The following is a 24,000-nucleotide window of genomic DNA, read 5'->3' as shown; positions in this document are numbered from 1 at the left end:
CTAAAACTAAAAAGGAAATTTAACACAGGACTAAGACTAAAACTAAATAAAAAAAATAGCTGACGAAATTAACACTAGTGTGAACGCAAAATTCCTCCGCAGAAAATCGGCCCTTTTAATGTTGGTTCCCCATAAGCCAATCTTCCTTTCATAGAAGGTTTGGCGGAGGACAGGGCCACCAGAAAGTACCACAGCTTCTTAGCTGCGGCTCCACAGCTCCTTGCATGTCCCCTAAAACACAGTTTTAGGGGAATGGAAGCTCAGCTGTGTACTGACAGAATGGGTGGACAGGATACTGCGACTGGGTTACTCACTCCAGTTCTGCAGCCTCCCTCCTCCATTCAAGGGTGTAAGAGAAGCAAATCTATCATCCCAGGAGGAGATAGGTTTCCTTTCAACAGAAATTCAGGCCCTGTTGCAAAACAAGCTGTGTCTGTTGTGCACTCTCAGGACAGAGAAAAGGGGCTTTACTCCATGTACTTCCTGGTTTCCAAGAAGACAGGAGAATTCAGACCCATTCTGGATCTTCGCATCCTGAATCAGCACATTGTCTGCAAAAAGTTCCATATGTTAACCATAAAACAATTACTGGAACTGGTGCAGCCGGGCGATTGGTTCACAACCATCGACCTGAGGGACGCTTACTGTCATGTCAAAATTGCTCCAAAGCACAGAAAGTTTTTGTGTTTTGCCTTCCAGGGGATAGCCTACGAGTACAACAGATTACCGTTCGGCTATTCCCTATCCCCACGCACGTTCAGCAAATGTGTGACCACAGTGCTCCAGCCGCTTCGCAACCATGGCATGAGGGTTTTATTTTATCTCAACGACCTCATAGTCATGGCCAGGTCCAGGGAATGGGCAATGTTCCACACAGCCCAATTGATCTTACACCTAACCAAGTTGGGGGTTTGTGGTCAATTGGAAGAAGAGCAATCCCATACCTCACCAGCAGGTGGGGTATCTGGGGATTTTGCTCAATGCAGCCCCCATCGAGAGCGAGGGGTACGCCCCCATCGAGAGCCAGGTGTACGCCCCATCGAGAAGGAGGGCAGGCTACGTGCCACTCTGTCAGAGGACAGACAGACGTGGTGCGAGGAAGGGAGTCTTGAGCCTCTGTCCTGTACATTGGGCTCTATTCTATCCTAGCTATAGCTACTGGTGGAAACGGGGCTTGCTCATGCCACAGTCAAGGTGTATGCAGCTGCCATCTCGTCCTGTCATGCGGGATTTGTCGGCGGACCAGTCTTTAGCCAACCGCTTATGAAGCGTTTTTTGCAGGTGATCAGGAGACAGCGCCCAGTGGTGCATGTCTCCACCCCGCAATGGGAACTCTCATTGGGGCTCGAGGCTTTGGTTACAGAACCGTTTGAGCCTCTGGAGCTCTCCTCCCTGTAGGCGCTATCATTGAGAGAGAGAGAAGCAAAAAGAAACAGTTTTGCTGCTTGCTTTGACTTCTGCCAAGAGAGTATGCAAACTGACCGCTCTATCGGTGCACCCGAGTTGCCTTCTGGTTCGTGGTGGCTGTAGCAGGGCGACACTCAGACCGAACCCCTCCTCTGTTCCCAAGAACCCTAGGAGTTCTTCCAGGTGGAGGGCTATACAGCTAGATGGCTTTAGTCGTCCACCTATGCACGGCGGCGTCTTGGTCTACGCCAGGCTCGTTCATAAGGTAAGTATCTCTTAGACATGTCTGGCTCCTTTTTCATCGTCAGTGCTTGCTGGGGCAACACAGGACTGGTGAAAGGAGGAGGGCTGTGGGTCAGTAAGCTGTATCTGACCCCCAGGGATAGGGGCGGACTGGCCATCTGTAGAATCTGGAGAACCACAGAACGGCCGGTCGTCAAGGGCCGTTGACGGCCGGCCGGCCCTTTACATTTTTTTTGTTTAAAGTCATCATTTAAGTTGCGCTTACGGCCGACAGAGGGCGACAGCGGCCGCTAATGCAGTTGTGTGGTTCTTATCTGTCAAATAATCACACACAAAGAAGAAAAAAGACCGGCCACACGAAGGCCCTCGCGCGGAGGGTCCGCCACATTAAGTGCTGTTCCAAACCAACGAGTGTGGAGCGGTGTGGAGGGGGAGTGGGTTATCAAGCCCTCAAACAGCGAGTCTGCAGCGGTGCTGACTGGAGACCGGTCTCTACCTGACCGGAGTCACGCTGTGTGTGTCCGTCAGGTAACACGCTGTTTACAAACAGTTCCAGCAAACATCCACTGATAAACTCGCAGGTGATGCATATAAATGATGCATATAAATGTCGCAAATTGACAGACCTTTTTGGCAGCAGCGCTGCTACAAGCACTATCAGCAGCAGCTTAGAACAAGTGCAAGATGATGAAAAGAATGATGAGGGCGCGAGTTCAGATATACAGCCAGCCTCCTGCGTTCATGATGAGGGACAGAGTTGAGCTGGTGGAAGAACCAGCTCAACTGGCACATACAAGTGCAGGGCAAGAGCAAGAGGTGGGTGAGAATTATCCCTTGAACTCAGTGGCGTTTTCTCCTGGAGGCCAAGGGAAGCCAGGCTTCTCCTGTTTTTTTGGATTGTAGTTATAATTTTAATAAATAAATAAAAACACTTCGTTTAGTTTCGGTAAATATTCTGCCGGCCCATCTCTCCCCCATTCTCATTGAGTATTTTACAAAGAGTGAAACAGCGCCCCTCTAGATGTTATGGTGAAACAGTAGATTGCACTCTGTTGCGAGAGGAGGCTAGCCAAAATTGGCTTCCTTTGGTGAAAAGAAATTGAGGGATTGACCAATCAGATGAGGCTCACGTCATGCCTCACACTCCAATCAAATCGCATCAACTTCAGTTCGTACTGTAACGGACCGTCCACACAGCAGCGTTAAAAAATCTTGAAACGCTTCTGCCCATTCACTTTGAATGGGGTCACGTCACTTTGCCTCACTTTTCGCCGAACTGCACTGTGGGCAGGCGAGCGGAGATTTTCAGGATTTTCAGGATTCAAAGTTGAGCAATGTTCAACTTTTGAAGCTGAGGTGGAAGCGTCAGCCATTCAAATCCCGTGTATGCAAATCTGACAGTTCAAGCGCGAGCCAATCAAACCGCGTGTATGCTGGGAGAGACATACCGCAGGTCATTTCCTCATATTCCAAAAAATTGAGGAGAAATTAGCGGTAGGGAATCACCCGGTGCTTTATGACCAGTCCCTATTTACCTACCGGGATATAAACCGGAGGAGCCAGGCATGGAGGGAGGTGGCAGAGACAGTGGTATGTTTTCGCCTGTTTGGGGAGTTTATATCCAGTTTACTTCAAACTTTTTTGCTTCGTATGTCGGGGGCGGGAGATTCATGTGATTGGTTGTTGGTGCCTTGCTCGCAAAAAAATCCCCAAGCTTCAGATACGCCCACCTCCAAGATTTTTTTAACGCTGCTGTGTGGACGGTCCGTTACCGTCATCATCGCCCTTAAAAAGTAGCAAGCAACTGAAGCAAGTGCAATTATGGAGGGTGGAGATTTGGATTATTTCATAATAAATAATTTTACTAAACTTCCGCTACTACAGCAGCAACTCAAAATGAAATCTGATGACAGGCCAATGCCCAAACTGGAGCTGTGTACAGAGAGGAAAAAAGGAGCGAATCGGACGTAAAACTTTAAATAATAAACAGCGGATTTCTAACATTTTACATTTCATGTGGCCGGACTGGGTCAGTTTCCAGGGCTGAATTTTAGTCCCAGTCCGCCCCTGCCCAGGGACATAATGCACTTACGTTGTCCCATGCTCCTTAGGGACCTGGGAAACGTGGTGCGCAGTAAGCCCCATATACAGGGCTGGAAGGCGGGAAGAGCCTTCCCCGCTACGGTCCATGCACACTCTACACGAGGTAAGCGTGTGTGAGTGTGGGGGATATGGTGCACTTACGTTCTCCCCATGCTCCTTAGGGACCTGGGAAACGTAGTGTGCAGTGTATAGTCACTTGCGCTGGCACCTGCATGGTGGAGCTATGGGCTTATTCAGACCAATTAGGCTCTACCCAGCCAAGTAAGCTGCGGCCCCGATTTCTCCATGGTCACAACCGGATCATAGGAAGTTGGGGTGCGGTGGCTGTTAACCAAAGGCCGGTCAGGGGCAGTATGGTAAATCGCCAGAACGCCGACACCTCCTCATCACTCCACCGCTCCCATGTTTTTTTTTGTGTTGCCATAAGTTAGTCTCTGTCCGTTGGTGCGAGGGGCTAATGCTAATGCTAATAATGCTAATGCCACAAATACAATGGCGGCTTCACAAAACTTTTCAGAGTTTTACGGGGTGTGGTTTGCAATTCGCCCAGCCAATCAGAACTGGGGCACTTTTTCCCCCCAGGATAGTACCACCTCTCAGCAGGCACTAAAAATGTAAAAGTTCCCGGCACTAAGTACTCTTTTTGGTGTGAACGCAACATAAGGGGTACTAACGGAACTAAAGGGGAAAAGTACGGAGAAAAGTACTCCGGTGTGAACGCGGCTCTTGATGAGAAACTCTAAGAAATGATCGGGGAATCCCTCCGGAGTGGAGTCATGACGACTGGATCTGAATTATTTGTTTGTATTGGGTGGTTTGTGTTCCAGCTTTCGATCAGCAACTATATATCCATAATCCACCAGTTAAAGGAAATACAACTAATGTGTTGTGTTATATTAGCTGTACAATTTACCACATATGGTGTTCTTAGTTTCCATACCTCCTGTGTTTTATGAGCGACTTATCAAGTCTTGGCAAACGGCATAAAACACGATTAAACGTGATAGTATAAAACCATGCTCGTATCTACAACCTATAGAAATGCAAAACGGCGTCAGTTTAGACGTAATTCTGTCCTCCTGCTTACCGCATCATTTATGAGAAAACATTTCATAACATTAACACAACATATTCGAGGTGGTTTTAAATAACATATCCGTATTTATTTATTTCTCCAAGTTATGTTTTTGTGTGCACTGAGGAGTCGCAAACAGGCGTTTGTTTAATCATTTTAAGATTGGCTTTAATCAATGTTTGAAAATGAATTCTTCATATATGATAAATGAGAGGTAACATTTTATTTATGGTATTATTTCCACATATTTCTCTCCATTCTTCCTTCTGCCAACGGTGTCGCAGTTTCTCGTCTCTCCTGTTTTTGTGCTTAGTGCGTACGCATGGGTTAGAGTTTGCGTGGAGGACCGCACATTTTCCCGTCAAGTTAGTATTTTATAAATCGCAAACATTGCGTAGAAACTATAACTATGAAAAAACTATAACATTTCATCTCAAATCAAAGGTTTTAAGTCAAATAGTAATAAACATATGAAATTACTGAAAAAGTAGAAGTACACATTTTAACGAATATGATAAAATCGCAAGACTCCACTGGACATCAGAGGTGGCTGATATGTGGCAATGCATCAGGTGAAGACTTTACATTTTGATCTGGCCTGATGTGATCAAGTTAAATTTGTCCACGGTAAGTGGGACGTAACTCTTGTCTTTTTCATCCAGAAAGTAGAGCGGGTCGGTGATTTGATTTGGGTTGAAACCCTCCGCCACCAGCTTCATCTTCAAATGCTTAAATGTGCCTGTAACATCCAAGGAGCTCTGTAATCACAGAACAATGAGTTATTAAGGGAAGGAAAGAATAAAAGGCTATAAACCAAAGCAATCTAGTAAAGTATAGAAAATACTGGAGTTGAAGTACCTGAATCCTCAGGAATCGTGGCCTTGCGTAGGCCGGCAGGAAGTTTTCAACATGTTTGAAAACAGCTGCCGAGTCAAATCTGAATCCTTCAGTTAAGTTAATGGCAGCCATTCCTGCTCTCCCCTCATGACCTGGAATAAGTTAAACAGAAGTGAAATAAACATATTCTGCAGAGGTCATTTCAGCTTGAGCTTCAAAAGAATTACAAAAATTACAAATTGTGAGCAGGGAATGAATGTTATCAGGTTGCATGTGAAGGAGTAAAGTGACGTTACAAAAATTGCTTTGATGTCCTTCACAGGAGGTCTGTGTAAAAGAAAATGACAACATTGAAATATCACTTGATATTATATTGAGCAGCAATGCCCCTTGTGGAAACCAGAAAAATAGCATGCATTTAACTTGTAGGCAGAACATGTCTCAATCTAGTTGAAAACAGTACAAACTACAATTGTGAAGCAAGGGCTCTAGATTGTAAGCCTGTTACAATATAATGCTATAATGGATCATAAACAGATATTTTAATAGGTAAGAACAGGTATATTTTTGTTTTAAATGTCCGAAAGTCGGTTTTTCCACTGCACAATTTATTAACTTGTTGGAAGACACTCGTGACTTCAGTACAGGTGTGACGTGACAGGTGTGACGTGACAGGTGTGACGTGACGTGATTCAAGATGGCGCCTGTGTCGGCTCGCCGCTCGCTCAGCTCTCTACCTTTAGCTATCCTGTTTTTGTTTTATGTTTGTCAGAATGTCTCTGCTCTGCTCATTTATGATCGCCAAGCTCTCCTCCACCTCAGACCCTCACTGGAGTTGATATTGCTGCCCAAACCTACATCTGGCAACCATAAATCGTCCCCCCCCCCTCTACTGTCGGATATCCCCACCCACCTGCGCCGATCGCCCTGCATCCTGCCTCGCCGAAAGCGCTTTCGACGACGGGGAAAGCGTGGTGGTGCACTGGTCCATCTTAAGGCATACCTGACGGCTTCTTCTGTGAATTATCCACGCCTCGGATGTCATGGCCCTCCCGCTGCACGCCATGTGAGGGATCGGTGGATTCGCCCCGTTTTTCCGGAGCTCCGTACTCTGATGGGCCCGCTGGCAGCTCCTCCTGCCCGACTGACTGCTCCCGGCCCGCGCGGCGTTCAACACGCACATCTTCGTCAGCTGAGACGCACTACACCTTCGGCAAGCCCGGAGCGAAAACTTTGCATGGCTAGGTCGATAGCAAACAAAACGTTCCTGCTAAACGACTTCTTCACCTCTCGTGAACTGGATTTTATGTTCCTGACGGAGACCTGGGTCCACGCTGGCGAGTATACACTGTTCTCTGAACTTCTTCCTCCTGACTGTACATTCTTCAGCTCCCCCCGTGCCACTGGCCATGGTGGGGGCATAGCATCAGTGTTTAGAGCTAGCCTCCAATGCCGATTGCTTCACCCTGTAACTAGCTATGCCAGCTTTGAGTTGCAGCTTTTTGAACTGAACCCGGCCTCGCCTATACTCTGCGCAGTCGTGTATCGTCCGCCAAAGTGTAATAAGGATTTCATAAATGACTTTTCTGACTTTCTGTCCGGGATCATGGTGAAATATGATCGTGTTTTGATCTCCGGAGACTTCAATGTCCATGTGTGTTGCGAGTCCAAACCTCTGGTTAGGGACTTTTTAAATCTCCTTGATTCTTTTGGTCTCGTTCAGTCCGTGGCTGGCCCAACACACGAAAAAGGACACACTTTGGACTTAGTATTATCGTTTGGACTGTCTGTATCTGTGGATGAAATATGTGCAGCAACGCGTATCTCAGACCATTTACCGGTTCTGTTTACAACCTACATCCCTTCCGCAGGAGTCGAATCACGTGCCCCGGCGCGTCGTCTGCGTTCGATTAACCCCTTGACTGCCTCACAGTTCTCTGATGTTTTGAATGCTTCTCCGATCTGTAAATTAGATGTGAACTGTGCTTTTAATGCTGATGAGCTTATCTCCATGTTTGACTCGACATGCACACTAATACTGGATTCTGTTGCTCCTTTTACGCTTAGACGCACCAAAGTTCTATCAGAGCCGTGGCTCAATGACTGTACTCATGCTCTCAGACGCGCTTGCAGGCGTGCAGAGAGAAAATGGAAAAAGGATAAACTCCATGTCTCCCTAGAAATCCTTCGTGCTTGCCTTTCTGACTACCAGACGGCAGTCAAAGCAGCCAAAACAGAGCACATTTCTCTGTTAATCTCCAAAAACAGCCATAAACCTCAGGTTCTTTTTAATGTCCTCAACTCGATCATTAATCCCTGTGATGTTTCTTCTATTGTGCCATCGACTACTCTCTGTGATAAGTTTCTTACATTTTTTATTGAAAAGGTATCTGCTCTTAGGCTAGCCCACACTAGTGCTACCCCAGATCCTGCTCCTTTTCTGTGCCCTGCTGTCCTCGACCACTTTGAGCCTGTATCCCTCTCTGCTCTCTCGGATGTGGTCAAGCACCTGCGGCCGACAAACTGCACCTCAGACAGCATTCCCTCTCGCCTTCTCAGAGATGTTTTTGATTCAGTTGGAGCAAGTATTTTATTACTTTTAAACACCTCTCTTACCTCAGGATGTGTCCCAGCTGCCTTCAAACATGCCGTGGTTAAGCCACTCCTTAAAAAGAAAAATCTCGACCCCTCCATTCTCGCAAATTTTAGGCCCATCTCCCAGCTACCTTTTTTATCAAAAGCCCTGGAGCGAGTAGTCTACGCCCAGCTGCAGTCTTTTTTAACCATCCATGGAATCCATGAAAAGTTTCAGTCTGGCTTCAAACCCATGCACAGCACTGAAACAGCCCTTTTAAGAGTTTTTAATGATCTGCTCCTAGCCGCCGACTCAGGTAGCCCAGCTGTCTTGGTGCTGTTAGACCTGACAGTTGCCTTTGACACTGTGGACCATAGCATCCTGCTGTCACGGCTTGAACAGTCCGCTGGCATCACAGGCTCTGCCCTTGCATGGTTCAGGTCCTACCTGACAGACCGTAGCTTCTCAGTGCAGCTAGGTGCCTTCTCCTCTGCCAAAGCCCCTCTTACCTGTGGGGTTCCCCAAGGCTCGATTCTGGGCCCCATCCTTTTTCTACTGTACATACTGCCCCTAGGTTCAATTCTCACAAAACATAACATTCCCTTCCACTGCTACGCCGACGATGTACAGATCTATCTGCCTCTCAAAGCAAATGTCAAACACTCACTACAGCAGTTGATGGACTGCTTAGCAGAGATAAAATCCTGGCTGAGCAAAAACGTTCTCAACCTCAACGAGAGCAAGACTGAGGTCATCTTTTTTGGACCGCAACCTCCAGCCTCTCCGGTTGATATTCTGGGCTCTATCAAAAAAAACATCCTCCCCTCGGTCATGAACCTTGGAGTGACCTTCACTGACACTTTTAAATTCGACAAGCAGGTCAGCACCGTAGTAAAATCCTGCTTTTTTAAAATAAGACTATTGGCCAAAACCAAGTCGTATTTATCTTTTAATGACTTAGAAAGGGTTATTAACGCCTTTGTAACCTCGAGACTGGACTATTGTAACGCTCTGTATGTGGGTATGGACCAGGCCTCAATTAAACGCCTACAACTAGTCCAAAACGCTGCTGCACGTTTGCTGACTGGCCACAAAAAGCGTGACCACATCACCCCTATGCTGGCCTCACTACACTGGCTTCCAGTTCGGTTCAGAATTGATTTTAAAATCCTTTTATTTGTTTTTAAAGCACTAAATGGGCTGGCTCCGGCCTATATAGCTGAACTGCTCCAGCGCTACACCCCAGCCAGAGCTTTAAGGTCTGCTGACCAGCTGCTGCTGGTAGTGCCCAAGACCAGGCTAAAAACCAGAGGGCACCGAGCCTTCGCAGCAGCTGGCCCTAGGCTCTGGAACACTCTGCCCCTCCATGTGAGGTCGGCCCAGACCCTAGGGGTTTTTAAATCTAAACTAAAAACTAACTTCTTCTCTCTGGCTTTCTAGTTAGAGCGGAGCACGACTCCTGACTTTTGTGTGTTTTATTTTTATTTCGTTTTTAAGATATATCTGTTGTAATGTATTGTCGTTTACTGTGTTTGTAGAAATTGTGTTTTTATTACATGTACAGCACTTTGGCTCGACCAAAAATCGCTTTTAAATGTGCTATATAAATAAAACCTGATTTGATTTGATTTGATTAAATACTTTTTATATCGGAGGTTTTTCAACTAATGTCCAAGTTGATGCCAACTGCAATTGTCGACCATGTTAGTGAGCAGAACAAATCATAGGGTAAAATTAAAATAACGACTTCCCCCATGTTTTCTGGAAAGCTTTTCAGCTCACCTATTTGCACTTTGCCCTGACTGCTTTATATAACCAGGGTCCTAGTTAAGCAAGTGTGAATACCTGCTATACAGAAAGGGGTAATAAAATGTTACTGACTGTTTACTGATACACTCCAATATAAACCTGGCAGACCTGGCGCAATATAAAATACAACACTGAGGTATTGAATTATAAACTTGTGTGATCAAAGACATTCTCTGTAAATTAGACAGGCCATTACTCAACAGAACCCGTTGATGCTGATTATTTAATGATGAGAACAACAGTAAGTTGCGGCTGTAAGTAACTTCACTGTTTCTGCTCATCACTTTTCTGCTGTGACAGAAAGAACAAAGAGAAGATATACAGTGAGGTTACCTGGCACTTCCACTCCATAAACGTTGGCTTCTTTAATGCAGTCAACCATCGTGATCACGTCAGCCACCTCAGTTGTAGCCACGTTCTCTCCTTTCCATCTAGCATTGGAAACAAACACACATTAACGCTGTGTTCAAGGTCTTTGAACGTCAAACATCAGGTGGCTGAAACTCCAAGATGCACTCACCTGAAAGTGTCTCCCACTCGATCCTGAAAGTAGATGAAGTTATCCTCCTCAATGCGCAGCAGGTCACCAGTGTTGAAGTACAAGTCTCCTTTCCTCAGGACGTCATGCAGCCTCTTCTTCTCAGACTGCTGCAGGTCTCCCATATACCCAGAGAACGGAGCCATCAAGGATATTTCAGAAACCAAGAGTCCAGGCTCACCTGCAGTTAGTTCATCACAATCATGACCCCGTACTCACTATAGCACAAGGTCAAATATATACACATATGTACGTGTTTGTAATATATACACACACATATACTGGTGTGTTGACCTTATACATAAGTATTTTGCTCAATAAAAGAGCTGCTTGCATGGCTGTCGTGTAATCTTTATAACTAACAACTTGAGTAAAACTTTATAATAATTAAAAACAGCTGTATGTCCAAAGGTTCACCAAAATAATAATATAAAGATTGTTTCTAAGATAATTCTTTACTCCATCAGGTATAAAATATGTCAAACATTTGTATTTATTCCTGTATTTCTTTCTTGGGGGGGCGGGGGGCTCCCAAATGGTACAATATTTGTACATTGAGTCTACATTTCTTTACATTTTAAAATGTGACTTCTACTTCTGTTCCCCACAGCCCCGGTAATAATGCACCTTTGGCAGCCTCTATGCATAAACCAGAGGAGTCCCTCAGAGGTGTTTCTGTTTTGATGTCGAATTTGATCACAGCGTGTGGAAAGTATCTCTGCAAGATAAAAGAAAGAAAAGTAAAGCCAAAACATTGCTCATTGATTAAAAGCTTTAACCTCATAATGTGAAATGAAACCTGGGAATTTACCCTATGGAGGAAGGAGTCTCGGCCCACAGCCCCGATCTTGCCGCTGTAATTCATCAGACCAAAATTCCCTTCAGTCGCTCCATAACACTCTCTGATTTTAACGTTTCCAAACCTGCTGATGAAGTCCCTCCAAACATCGGCTCTGATCCCGTTGCCTACTGCAAGTCTCACTTTGTGGCTTCGATCATTAGGTTTCTGTCGGGGAAAAAACATTTAAAAAAACAGTTATTTTTATATCTGGTGAGCACTAAAGTATCATCAATGTTAGTTCTGTGATACCTTTGGTGTGTTGCACAAGTAACGCATGATTTCCCCTATGTACTGTATGACGGTGACGTCATATTTCCTGCAGTCGTTCCAGAACTGCGACACAGAGAACTTACTCCTCAAAGCCACTGTGATACCTACACACAGCAACAGACAAAAAAACAACTGAGAGGATACGATTGGTAATTTTGGCCTCTCAACAAATCTATGATCGACCCACAAACACATGTCTGTGCTCCAAACTCCAATGTTTCCTAAAACTATGATAAGAGAGAGAGTTACGCTGATCCATCTGGACAAAGATGGAGTCAGACTCAAGGAAGGATGCGGCTGCGAGGTGCCCAGTTTTCCACTGTTATTCTGTTCCAGAAACTCCGTGTTGAACTTGATGGGGTTGAAAAAAAGAGGCAGCCCGTTTTGGGCCTTTCACAATGTCTCAAATGCTACTCAGCCCACTGGAGGATTTGGATCTTCTTTGGGAGGAAGCAGATCAGCTGAGCCAGGCTGATACACATCCTGTTCTTCTGGTCACTTCACTTGGTGGATCTTCAAACCGAGATCAGTCTTTCAGATTCTGCCACATACACTGCTCGCTTGTAATCGTTTGTTCATTGCTAGGGTTCGATGCCATTGGGTCAGTCTGACTGGGTTTCTCCTCGACCCCTCTGTGCTTTAATCTTTATATTTTATTATATGAGATTGAAAATAACCAACTTTGTATTAATTAATTGAATTAGTGAGAAAAATACAATATAACACCACCTATATTGCCTAACAAAACTACTGATGCTGTTAAAACGTTTCCTTACCAGATAATTATATATATACACCCACAAGTGTTTACCTCTGTCAATAGCTAAAGCAAATCCAAGGAAGCCGGTGGTGTGATAAAGAGGGAGGCTGATATAAAGCACATCATCAGAGTACATTCCTGCTATAGACGGGAAGCAGGCTAATCGCCACAGTTTGGCATGAGAGACCACAGCTGCTTTAGGGAAACCTGTTGAAAGAGAAGCCAGAGGCATGTTGTGTTGTACACTGAACATTTTAAGAAATAGGCCTATTTCACCCACAGAATAACCATTGTACCATTTGTATCAACTCACCCCATGTTACTTTAAATTCTTGAAAACAACTTGATAAATATCCACTGGGGACAAAGATGTTTTGATGAACTTAAGTAAATGTTGGCCTTGTATTAAAACAGCAAAACAATATGATATACATCATTTATATGCTCTCTACTTTCCGAAACATGTGCATTTTCAAGTGTCCTCAATGACTTTAATTCATCAAGACTTTCCTTTCTTTATGGATTTTTGTATTCACATTAAAGAAATACAAGAAAAACAAAGTTCCTTCCTGGAATCAAATTGAATTCCTCAATACTTTTTTCCTACTATTTTTTTTACAAGAAGTCAAGGTAACTCAGGTCAGTTATTGATATACAAATGCTCATTCAAAAGGGGATTTCTGCACCTGAGGAAACTCACCTGTTGTCCCGGATGTGTAAATGTAGGCTGCTGGACTCCGCAGGGTTAAATGTGACCTTAAATCCTTGGACAGCGGCTCAGAGGAGGCCTGGCTCATTTGATCTTTGAAACTCTTCACATCTGCAGTCTGGCATCTGTCAGTCAGGATGAACACAGTGACCTGCTGCTCCAACAGAGCGGGCAAGACCTCATCCACAGCATCCTGTAACTCTGACAAGAAAACAAAATGAGCATCTCCTCTGCGCCTTTGTGCTTCCCTGCAGCTGAGGCAGTGGTTAACTGCACATGCACCAGTGTTTAGAAGTAAAGTCAAAAATACCAATTATTTTTGACCTTATTTAATCTACTTGTTTTGTGAAATGTGGATACTTTTACCTCCTGAAAAAAACATCTGAGAGGTCAAGGGGGAAACCATTATTTAGTGGAAGTGGAAATTGTGACAAGGCACTGCTGTATTTAGATCATTCCACGTGACACAAGTTTACTTTTAGTTACTTCTTACTCGAAAGAAATGAATTAGGCCTAGTCGAAAGCAAATTGCATCTCCCAGAGCCTTTACAAAAAACAAAAACAAAAAAACTGACTTAAAACAGTGACATAGTTCTACTCCGAAAACATTTCTTATTATTAAAACAATTAATTGAGTTAACTAATTAAAATGATTGATTAAAAGAAAGACTGATCTCCCTAAAAAACCTACACTGAAGTTAGGGCACATCACATAGATCCAGCACTTAATGTTTTCATGACGCCCACAACAAGTGATGAAACCTGATTACCTTCCGCAGCGACCAGAGTCCTGGCTCCGCTGCACTTGAAGCAGTGTAACAGGGACTTGGATCTGATGTTGCAGTTGAGGAAAGTAGCGGAACATCCGATCTTCACCAAACCCAGCCACAGCCACAGAAACACGGGCTCATTTCCGAGGAACAGCGCGACCGTGTCTCCTTGCTTCAGCAGGCCGCTCTGCAGGAACACCCGGGCCGCCTTGTTACTGAGCTCCTCCGCGTCTCGGTAGGTAAAGGTCTCATCTCCAAACAGGATGAACGGCTTGTGTGGATGCTCCTTCTCTGCGTCTATGAACCGATCCAGTATGGAGTAGTTGGTCTGCATGTATTTCAGGATGCGGCTCGTCATTTTCAACTTTTTACGCACGAATTGGACATCCCGGAAAAAGTTCGGATTGCGGAAAAATAGGGCGAGAAGACCCACCGCGGCAAACACTATCCAGACAAGCATGGTGATCTGTGATCAACTCCAGCTGCCTGTGGAAGTTTATAACAGAGATACAACAAAGGTGGGAACAAAGGAGGAGCATAGCCAGCACAAGGGTTACCAATCTAGTAGGATCATGTCGTCAGATCACTGATTAACAAAACATAAACATTACAATGGAACAACATGAAGATAAACTGAGAGTAAAGTTGCAATATTTTCATGATTGTCTCCAATGTCAGCAAATGAAAAACGCCCCCAAGTCGGAAACCCCAAAACGTTGTGTACTTATGTTAGAAACTGAATAATACAGCAAAAAACAATCTTGGAGAAACTGGATCAAGTGTTTGAGGATTTTTGGCATACAAAATTACTGAAATGATCAATAAGCTGTCAAACATGTCAAATGATTATCTAGATGGAACAGCATGCTTGTTTATAAAAGGAAGGACAGAACACTTGACCTAGTTAATGATTACAGTGTTTGGGCAGAGCTGCAGCTTTGACCTATGTTCTGTGACCCATTTGAAAACATTAGGTTTGTGTCGGGATGAAACAGGTCTGAAATAGTTGTGTTTTTGGTGAGGTTTGTAGTATCACCAATGTTAGGTCTGTGATACATTTGGTGTGTTGCACAAGTAACGCATGATTTCCCTTACATTGGGTATGACGGTGACATCATATCTCCTGCAGTCGTCCCGAAATTGAGATGCAGAGAACTTCCTCCTCAAAGCCACTGTGATGCCTGCACACAACAATACGAAACACAATCTGAAAGGATAAGATCGATTATATCTGAGGTTTTTCTGCTTAACATATCAATGAAAAGCCCAAACCAATAATACATGCATCTACAAACACATCCTTGTAGCCGAGCCTTTGAGGACTCCAGTGTTTTCTGAATCTATTGGTTTATATTATAATTGGTTTATATAAAATGCAACCTGTGGAGGAAACTTCTGTGTAGTAATGCATGGAGTCACCGACTCAGGAAGGAGACACGGTGAGAGTTGGAGCTTTGATGTCAAACACTGATGGGTTTATTCAGAGTATTCGGCCGGAGGATTCACATCACAAATCAAAGACTCAGAGGTTCTGACCACACGGTAGAGTTGCCACGTCAATTCTGAAGAACCTCTCTCTATGCTAGACCTTTTAACAGGTTCACAGAGAGAAATCAACATCTCTGAAGGAGTAGACTAAACACTGAATCATCTGCGTCCGACGCTCATGGCCTCAAGGATTTCACATCCTAGAGCCCACAAACACAGATAAAGAAGTGCCTCAGTGTTCCCACAACAATTACCCTACGTGCCAGTCAAGTTGACCGGTCACACACTGGTGACAACAACACATATGGCACCAAGGCCTTTGGAGATAACACATGTCAGAGTAAAAGGTTAGATATCTAGAAGAATTATTCCTTAACACAACCCTTATTGCTGAAGAGGCTCGTCCCTCACGACAAATAATGTATTCTCTCTTAATTTGCAAGCATATGATAATATTTATTAAAACAAATTAAATACATTTATAAAAAAACAAACATTTATGATCTACGCACAGCATATCTCATTAACGTTATATAAAATATATGAAAATATAAAAACAGGCATAACGACGGAGGTGCAGAACACTTAATCTAGTTCTCTGTGGCAGTCTACAGTACAGGGTGCAGTGACCTGCCAGTATCAGTCTTCAAGGTATCACAAGTTAAATATTACAGTGTGGACAGCGTTTGACCTGTAATATTTTTCTAAAAATACACATATACTTTATGAAAGGATCACTTCTAAGTGCCTCACTGACATTGCGAACAAACACCTGCAGCTTTAAAGCTACACTGAAATGTTCAACAGGCATATGAGAGATCTAATAAACAAATCACAAAACAAATATGTTGTTTTGTTTAAAGGAGTGTTACGCCTGTTCTGAGATGATCTGGACCAGGACATAGAAGTTGTTTCTTTGGAAACACTGGAACAATTTCTGCATTAAAGAAAAAGTTCCTTTTGGAACGCTAACTTGCTTTCTTGTCGAGAGGTAAATTAAGATTGAAACCACTATCATGTCTGTAAAGTTAGCTTAGCGTAGCACAAAAGCTGGGAACATGTGGAGAAAACTAGCCTGTGTCTCTCTGAACCTTATTTCTTGTGTAAATTATATTTAATTTGTTTACTATTTCTTGTTTGGTTAACTCACAGTATTACTGGAACTATATCATCACATAAGCCCCCATAACATTACAATTTGTTATTCTACTCAATTATATTCGACACTGTTTTGTAAACAAACATTCTGTTCTGGTGGGTTGTTTTTAGCGAACTTTGGAAATCCCAATTGGATTTGATTTTCCACCTCATTTCCAGTTTGTACGCTAAACTTAGGTTACTGGCTGCAGGTTTATATTTTGCGAACTCAAGACTGAGTGTCTGAGAGTATCAATCTCCATCAATGTCTCTTGCCAAGAAAGCAAATAAGCCAATTTCCTAAATGTCAAACTATTCTGTTAACAATGTTAAAGCAACACAAAGACACACACTGCAAACATCCATGAAGGCAACGGTTCTACATCGAGTAAACTTTAAACACTTAATTAAAAAAAGGCACATTAATGTAAGTTTACTGAAATTGTTAGAACTTAGTTCAAAGTTTATCTGCCTACTTCACTTCATACCTGCCCTCACTTTGTCATTTCTGCTGGTAGAACGGACTGTCGAAGCCGCTGTCCTGCTGCCGTTGTCTCAGCTCAGAGAACTGAGGCCGGGGACGGCCCCCCCGCTGCTCCTCGCCCTCGGAGCCAGGCGTGGGCTCCCGGTGTGTGCTGAGCTTTGCATGCTGAATGCTCAAAGTCTGGGTGTGAGGTGTCTTTTTGGCAATTTCATTATAGACAGTCAGGTCAGAAACGTTCGGGGTGAGTCTACCAAACTCTCCCAGGTGACAGGCTGACGTAGCAGAGACAGAAAAAGGCTTCACCTGCTCCACTTTCCTCCCTGAGTAAGAGAGTGTGGAGGCCTGGAAGCCTGCGTCCGAGTCACTGCTGCTCATGCTCCAGTCCGTCCTCCTCTCGTCTCTGACAGGAGCCTCCTGGATGAGGAGCGGTTGGCTCTGTCGCTCTGAGTCAAGGCGGTTGACTCCCTGCAGGCAGAGCTCTCTGTTTTTACTCCTCACAGACGCATCGACAAAATCCCCCTGGCATGAATTCGTCTGCTGTGAAGGTTTGTAAGAGCGGAGATGTGCGTTACCAGCAGTTTTCAGTCTTGCATCTACTGCCGCTGCCTCCTTCTCAGTGGCAGGAAGGTCTTTGTGACTCGAAGGTTTCGTCCTCGGTGTGGCGACTTGTTTCTGCTCTGAAGTCTTTTCCCTGTGCGATCTCTCTGGCCTGATGTCAGGGAGCTCAGGGAGAGTCGACGGGTTCTTACTGAAACCTGCATTTCTACCTGTGAACACAGCCGTCAAACAACCAGTCAATACAAACCACATATTCCCAGCACATTGACAATTGAAAACCTAAAAGGAGACACCTTGAATCAAGCAGTTTCTACTCGACAGCACTCACTTTGTAAGCTGTAGTTCTTTGAAGATTTAATTCTGACAGGCGTCTCCAGTACTTTAGCCATGGCTGCCAGCTTGCTAGCAGCATTCATTATTTTCTTCTCAGCCCTGCAGAGGACAGGAAGATCAATACAATTAGCCGGAGGAGTCCTGAGGAAGCAAGCAAACAAGTTTAGGACATTACGGTCTCTTGCCCTGTATTCTTTCCCCCGTCCTCCAGTAACTCCTGCAGACAGGTCAGATAATAGCGCCGCATCCTCCTGGCGGTGTCCTGCCTCTCCCTCTGCACCTCCACGCGGATCATCTCTGCTGCTCGCTCTTGACTCTCCTGGAGGTAACGCAGCATGTCTCCTGCGGTAAAACACAGTTATGATCTGTCCTTTTCACTAGTTACATTTACATGAAAATAACTGATCAGATTCACAAGTGAAGACATAAATGAATATTATGGTACAGGACATCATAGTGTCTAGTTTAGTCTTCTTCCTCAGTCCCTCCAGGGCAGTTTTATATTGAAATCTGGTGTGCCTGAATACAGAATATTTTAAATGTGCACACAATAAACACATCCATTACCAACCTCTGATCTTTTCTACAGTCGTCACGTATTGCTGCTCCATCTCTTCTAGGCCTTGCGTATTTTGTTGGTGATCAGAACTCCTGCAAGCAAGAAAAAAACATATTCTTCCATGATTTAATCTAAATTAAATGTCAACCTGATCTTTGGTGTATTTTCAGCTATTTTCAGCTATTTGAAAGATTTCCCCCAAAAACAAAGACAAGAAACCCTAAAGACTTTGCTGCTTTCTAGCAATTTGCCCTTACTTTGAATAGTCCAAGGGTTAATTACTATTTGGGATGGGTCAAATGTCTGGAGGGACTTGATTTGACTATTACTGGAGTAAAAAGTCCAGCTTATGCTTGGCATCATTAAGATGACAGGTAATGTGAGATGCTTGGTCCAAAAATCTAAAACCTTGTGTTGGATGGAATGTTAATCCCAAATGCAAAATGCATGAGCAAAAGCACTTAAAGGTGGGGTAGGTAATTTTGGAGAAACTAGCTCGAGTGCGTAGAATTTGAAAATACACAACCGGAGAAAATCTGCCACTTCCTTATAGAGACCCTCCTCCAACACACACGAACGCGCACATGACCAATGAGGGCACGAGATAAGTTTGTGCACAGATGGAAGGCTGACAGGCAGGTAGGCCATCCAGTTATTTTAGCCGGGCCGGCTAAAATGATTGGTCGTGCTTTTTACAGTACTACGGCTTCCACAGATGACATTTTTTTATGGATTTTTTGTCAAAGCACTTAAGATATTCATTGCTATCGGGATGTTAAGAGCATTCCATGGAATATAACAAAAAGTGTATCTCGAGCCGGTTTCTCAAACTTACCTACCCCACCTTTAAGATAAGGGACAACATTTAATATAAAAAATATATACATTGGTTTAACTTTTAACTAACACGTCATATAACAACAGAACAAAACAATAAACTGGAGCAACTATATTTTATTTAGCTTCATTTGACTTGGAACTGAAGATAAGAAACAATAAAAACACTAACCCTGAGGATTCTTTGGCTCTCTTCACCTCCTCCAGCTGCTGCAGATGTTCCTCCTTCATGGTTTTCAAGCTGCTTTCATGCTCATCTGCAACACACAGACATATTGTATGTTGAGTTGAGTATATCCATTAGTTTGACATTTAAAGAGAGAAATGAAATGCCTTTAATACCTTTCAGATGCTGCATGGCAGAGTTGTGCTCCCGGACGCGGTGCTGCAGCTGACGACAGGCTTTCTCTAAGTGTCTCTGCAGCTCCTGGTTCTTCTTCTGCAGCTTTCCTAAAGTCTCAGCGCACTCCTTCCTGCAGCGGGCCGGCTCCTTCCTCTGGGACAAAGAGCCTGGAAACAGTGGAGAATATAAGCTTGCTGGTGGGCACTGTAGTGATCAAATAATGAATAGTGTATGTCATACGGACGATCAGAGGGCAATACATACTCTGCATTTAGTCTATTTCTCTCTCATGATGCTCCTGTGTTTCTTTTAACACAAGGCTCAGTCTCTCCTCACTTATCTGTAGGGGAATAAAGGAACTCATAAGCAAACTCATAAGCAAAGTACCACATAGAGAAACAAAATAAAAACATAGCACATTCATAGAAATCATAACTTACTACACTTTGAATTGCCTTCTGTTGAAAGGTGCTATATAAATGAACTTGCCTTGAGGATTTAAACGGGGCTGTGCATGATTTGATAAAGGAATAAAGTAACAGGCTGATTGTAATGTTTGTGATTTGCAAGCTCCCAAATACTTTACTAACACTATACTAACTACCAAAACATTCATTTCAGTGCAATTCTGCTGTTCATTTATTTCTTTGTCCTGCATTGTGTTCCAACAACCTTCGCCCTCTGCAGACTCAGCAAATTGATCATTGAGCAGAGCAAGTCCTCTTAACCTAAATCATTAAACTGATAACATATGTGACCCGCTCTATCGAAATCAGTCGGAAGTCGCAACGGCTCATTTAAAAATAAACGTGGATTTACGTAAAAAAATAGTTTTTCGGGGTTCGGGTGTTTTGTTTGATTTTAAATAAACAAATTCTTGGCTTTCAGAATATGAAACTTTTATTTCCAAAATCACATGTTTGAAGCTTGTAAAGGGAAGATGACAGGCACCTCTCACTCGCACCAGGCACTCTCACTCGCTCTTCCGCAGCGCCGCCCCCCCCTCCCTCTCGCTGAAATTATGAATGCAAGGCGTATAGTAATCATAGATAACACGGCAGGGCCCGTTACAGTTTGTTTTCATCTGATTTCAAATAAACAACTTTGAAGCTTGTAAAGGTATAATTACAAGCAGAGAACGGAGTAACTTGACGTCACAGCAGGCATAACAACAGCCGCGAGCTTCCCCCAGACCAGTAATCTAAACGAAAATGGCTGTAAAACTGTTTGCCTTTCTTGTACTTGGTGAGCCTAATGCCGAGTTTAATGCTCCTCAGGATGTACGCGCAGTTATCGCCTAAGTACGGGAAAAGTGTCCTGATGAAGGAGAGGGACAGAAGAGCCAGTCCGGCTAAAACGGTGAACCAAATGTACATTTTTGCAGAGACCACGACGCAGGAGGCATGTGTCACGGAGAGGCAGAGAAATGAATGTTATTCATGTGAAATTTGTGACAAGGTTCACCCACTCAACCCGGGGCGGTGCTCAACTCTGGCCCGCTGACCCCTCCTTCATTCCGGAGTGTTTTCTAGTTGCCAGACCGGGTGTTTTTCTCAGCCACCGTGAACTGATTTCACTTTCATTTATATCCAAATTCATTGCTATTATCGTGTTAGATTATTCTCCAGCTATGCTGCACAAAACACAGGGGCTGGAGAAGGTTTATTATTGTGGACAACGATGTTCCCTTAAAGTCTATCTATATGCAGGTTGCTACTACGATATGTTTGGCGACTCCTAATATCAGCCTGTAGTAAGGCTACGGTTTTTATCAAATAATTCAGTTAATGCTGTTAACTATTAACACATTTCTGTGTGTGTGAGTCTGTGGGGACTAACCTTACGTTGCTGACAACAAACTACAAAACAGCTGCCTCAGAAACTAGGCTTGTTTGAGACAAGCGAGACCTGCGCAATTGCGATCAACGTCTTGCTAGTGCGTTGCATGCGGTTGCATGATGGTTAGTCATTTTGTCCGACTTGCTCAGGAGGCTCGCCTACATGAGACGTTGCAATCTCGCTGGACAAAGACGCCCGCAGACTTGAGAGCGAGGCGCGGCGAGGCGGCGCAGTTTCTCTCCACGGGCTGCGGAAGCGAAATGCTTGATGGGAAACGACTCGCTGGTATCTCGAGCTGAGCGCTTGGTGGTTTTTACCCCGTGCTGGAGATGAAACTCTCCATTGGCTCGGCAAAAGTTTGTTGTTGTTTTGTGTCAGTTTTACGTCGCCACTTCCATTCACATTTTTCATCATTGTTCCACAATGTTTATCATCATGACATTAATATCTATATATTTTATACTATACTTGCACTGCTTACCGTTTTCATACTTTATATATCTTAGCATATTCATATCCCTCACTGTGTATTCATCATTCAATTCATTCTATATTTTATTCTGTAGATTGTGTACATTACTTTTCAGTTTACTGCTTTTTGCACTCCTGGTTAGAAGCTAAACTGCATTTCGTTGTCTCAGTACCTGTAATCTGTGCAATAACAATAAAGTTGAATCTAATCTTGAGCAGGAACAAATGTATTTACTTAGTACATATCTGACATTAACGATTAAACACATTTGTGCATGAAGAGAGAAACTTGCTCTGTCATAGGCCTACTGGGTCAGGCTCATAGACTGTATATATAAATGGACGTAGGGTCTGTGACGTCACCCATAGGATTCTGCAGAGTTGCCGAGAAGCCCTTAGTAGGCGGAGTCGGCCACTAACGGCTCGACAGTGGCGTCAGAGTTCCACTCCCGCCTGCTCCAAATAAGGGCAAAGAGGCGGAGCCGAGGCGGGACCTGCTGCCTCCGAGCTGGAAGTAACAGAGCTAGCTCAAGCTACCAAGCTAAGCTAACATGCTCCCCATCTGCACACTGCCGTCGCATTGTACGTTTCTAAGGTAAGCGGACATGAAACTATTCAGCAAAACTATAAATAATAATCTAAGTTGAGTTTTTAGCATAATACTTCAGAATCTTAAAATCCCTTAACGTTTGTATGCAATGTGCTAAATGCAACACTGGAATCAAGCAAGTATTAATATGTTTGCATGACATTAGTTATTTATATTTTGCCATCACTTAATTTTACGTTTAATACATTTAAGTTAAGCTAAGGTGCATGTGATGATAGCTAGTTAGTGCTCTTACCTGTGAGGCCTCTGTTGATAAATCGTGATCTTCTCGCTCCCAGGAAAGAAACTTAAAATAATGAGACTAATGGAGTCTCTGAAAAGGTTCAAATGGGTAGTTTAATTAAGTAACGTGGTTAAAGAACAAGCATAGGTAAGGAAAAGACAAAGCCGGTGATGTCTTCAGGTGGCTGCAGCGAAGGAAAGGGCCGAGTTGTCCTCTGTCATCCCTTTTTATCCTCGTCTCGTTCTCCCCCGCTGTGCAGATAGTGGGACCTCCCTTCTCATCTGCTTTGGTTCGATATCGCGAGAGAACAGATGATTTCGACATTGGTATTCTCTGCCTACTTCCTTAAGCCTTTTATCCTCCTTATCTCTGTGATGACTTTCTAGTTAATACCTTATAAACAGCTGTAATACTTAGTTTAGAAGTTCTAGCAACACCTCTACGGCACAGTTCTCATTTACGGTAACTCCCTCTGACGTCATAGCTACTCACGTAATGTGTAAACACTCTATGATCAACTGTACCTTCATTTAATATTCAGCAGTAATAATATCTCAACGTCTATCGATGTAGTGTTAAATTCTGTACGTTTTGGTGTATAACACTTGTTAGAAATTAAAATTCAATGTTTTATGGCATGATTTAGTCTAAAACATACCGTCAGTTTAAAAGCAGTCAGATGAAGAACTTATTACTTTTAGTATTGTGTTCACACCTTAAATGGTGTGAAAGGAGGGATTGTTAGAAATTAAAATCAATGTTAAACAGCATAATTCAGTCTAAAACATATTGTCAGTTTAAAGCTGTTTTATTGTGGAAAAGCCCGGAAGTTCTCAGGAAATCAATGCCAAGCTTTTATTCTGAAAAATCCTTTATCCGGTTAGCTTGTGACTAATGTTGCGTTTTCTGAATGTAAAGTGAAAATGACGGAGTGTTACACACAAACGTACGGACTTTAACTCTACATCGATAGACGTTAAGATATTATTACTGCTGAATATTAAATGAAGGTCTAGTCGATCGTAGTGTTTACAGATACGTGAGAAGCTATGACGTCAGAGGGAATTTCCGTAACGGAACCACTAGGACTTCTAAACTAAGTATTACAGCTGTTTATAAGGTATTAAATAGAAAGTCATGACAGAGATAATGAGGAGAAAATGCTTAAGGAAGTAGGCAGA

The 24,000-nt window shown here is 43.5% G+C and overlaps 2 protein-coding genes across 3 annotated transcripts; both read right to left on the bottom strand.

Moving 5' to 3' along the window:
* Positions 1 to 5,068: 5,068 nt before the first annotated feature.
* LOC117491882 (very long-chain acyl-CoA synthetase-like) lies at positions 5,069 to 21,091 on the bottom strand. 2 transcript variants are annotated; one of them, XM_034141996.1, is made up of 12 exons: positions 20,901 to 21,091; positions 14,392 to 14,403; positions 13,938 to 14,257; positions 13,159 to 13,368; positions 12,510 to 12,665; positions 11,678 to 11,802; positions 11,399 to 11,593; positions 11,215 to 11,305; positions 10,570 to 10,768; positions 10,383 to 10,480; positions 5,687 to 5,817; positions 5,069 to 5,586 (listed from the first exon to the last, which is right to left on the bottom strand). In XM_034141996.1, the coding sequence occupies exons 1-12, from the start codon at positions 21,050 to 21,052 to the stop codon at positions 5,410 to 5,412; spliced, it is 1,866 nt and encodes a 621-aa protein (XP_033997887.1). In that variant the 5' UTR covers positions 21,053 to 21,091; the 3' UTR covers positions 5,069 to 5,409. The 2 variants fall into 2 exon arrangements, with proteins under 2 accessions (XP_033997887.1, XP_033997886.1); XM_034141995.1 differs by lacking the exon at positions 20,901 to 21,091 and having other exon boundaries at positions 13,938 to 14,422.
* On the bottom strand, positions 15,857 to 22,888 carry LOC117491883 (centrosomal protein of 152 kDa-like). Its single transcript, XM_034141997.1, has 8 exons — positions 22,832 to 22,888; positions 19,941 to 20,016; positions 19,676 to 19,843; positions 19,506 to 19,590; positions 18,509 to 18,588; positions 18,123 to 18,279; positions 17,933 to 18,036; positions 15,857 to 17,813 (listed from the first exon to the last, which is right to left on the bottom strand). The coding sequence occupies exons 2-8, from the start codon at positions 19,945 to 19,947 to the stop codon at positions 17,065 to 17,067; spliced, it is 1,350 nt and encodes a 449-aa protein (XP_033997888.1). The 5' UTR covers positions 19,948 to 20,016; positions 22,832 to 22,888; the 3' UTR covers positions 15,857 to 17,064.
* Between the last annotated feature and the right edge of the window lie 1,112 nt (positions 22,889 to 24,000).

Source organism: Trematomus bernacchii, unplaced genomic scaffold (assembly GCF_902827165.1).
Source record: "Trematomus bernacchii unplaced genomic scaffold, fTreBer1.1, whole genome shotgun sequence".
Taxonomy (NCBI): domain Eukaryota; kingdom Metazoa; phylum Chordata; class Actinopteri; order Perciformes; family Nototheniidae; genus Trematomus; species Trematomus bernacchii.
This window is presented reverse-complemented; position numbering and strand designations above follow the sequence as displayed.

Bases quoted from the DNA above. Each gene is read 5' to 3' on its own strand.
- LOC117491883 (XM_034141997.1), bottom strand. The intron at 19,591-19,675 runs GTATTAAAGGCA...TGTGTGTTGCAG, and splicing joins TGCCATGCAGCATCTGAAAG to ATGAGCATGAAAGCAGCTTG. The intron at 18,589-19,505 runs GTTAGTGTTTTT...TCTTGCTTGCAG, and splicing joins AGAGCCAAAGAATCCTCAGG to GAGTTCTGATCACCAACAAA.
- LOC117491882 (XM_034141996.1), bottom strand. From the start codon at position 21,052: ATGTACATTTGGTTCACCGTTTTAGCCGGACTGGCTCTTCTGTCCCTC. The intron at 12,666-13,158 runs GTGAGTTTCCTC...CTCTTTCAACAG, and splicing joins TTACACATCCGGGACAACAG to GTTTCCCTAAAGCAGCTGTG. The intron at 5,818-10,382 runs GTAACCTCACTG...AACTTATTCCAG, and splicing joins TTATGGAGTGGAAGTGCCAG to GTCATGAGGGGAGAGCAGGA.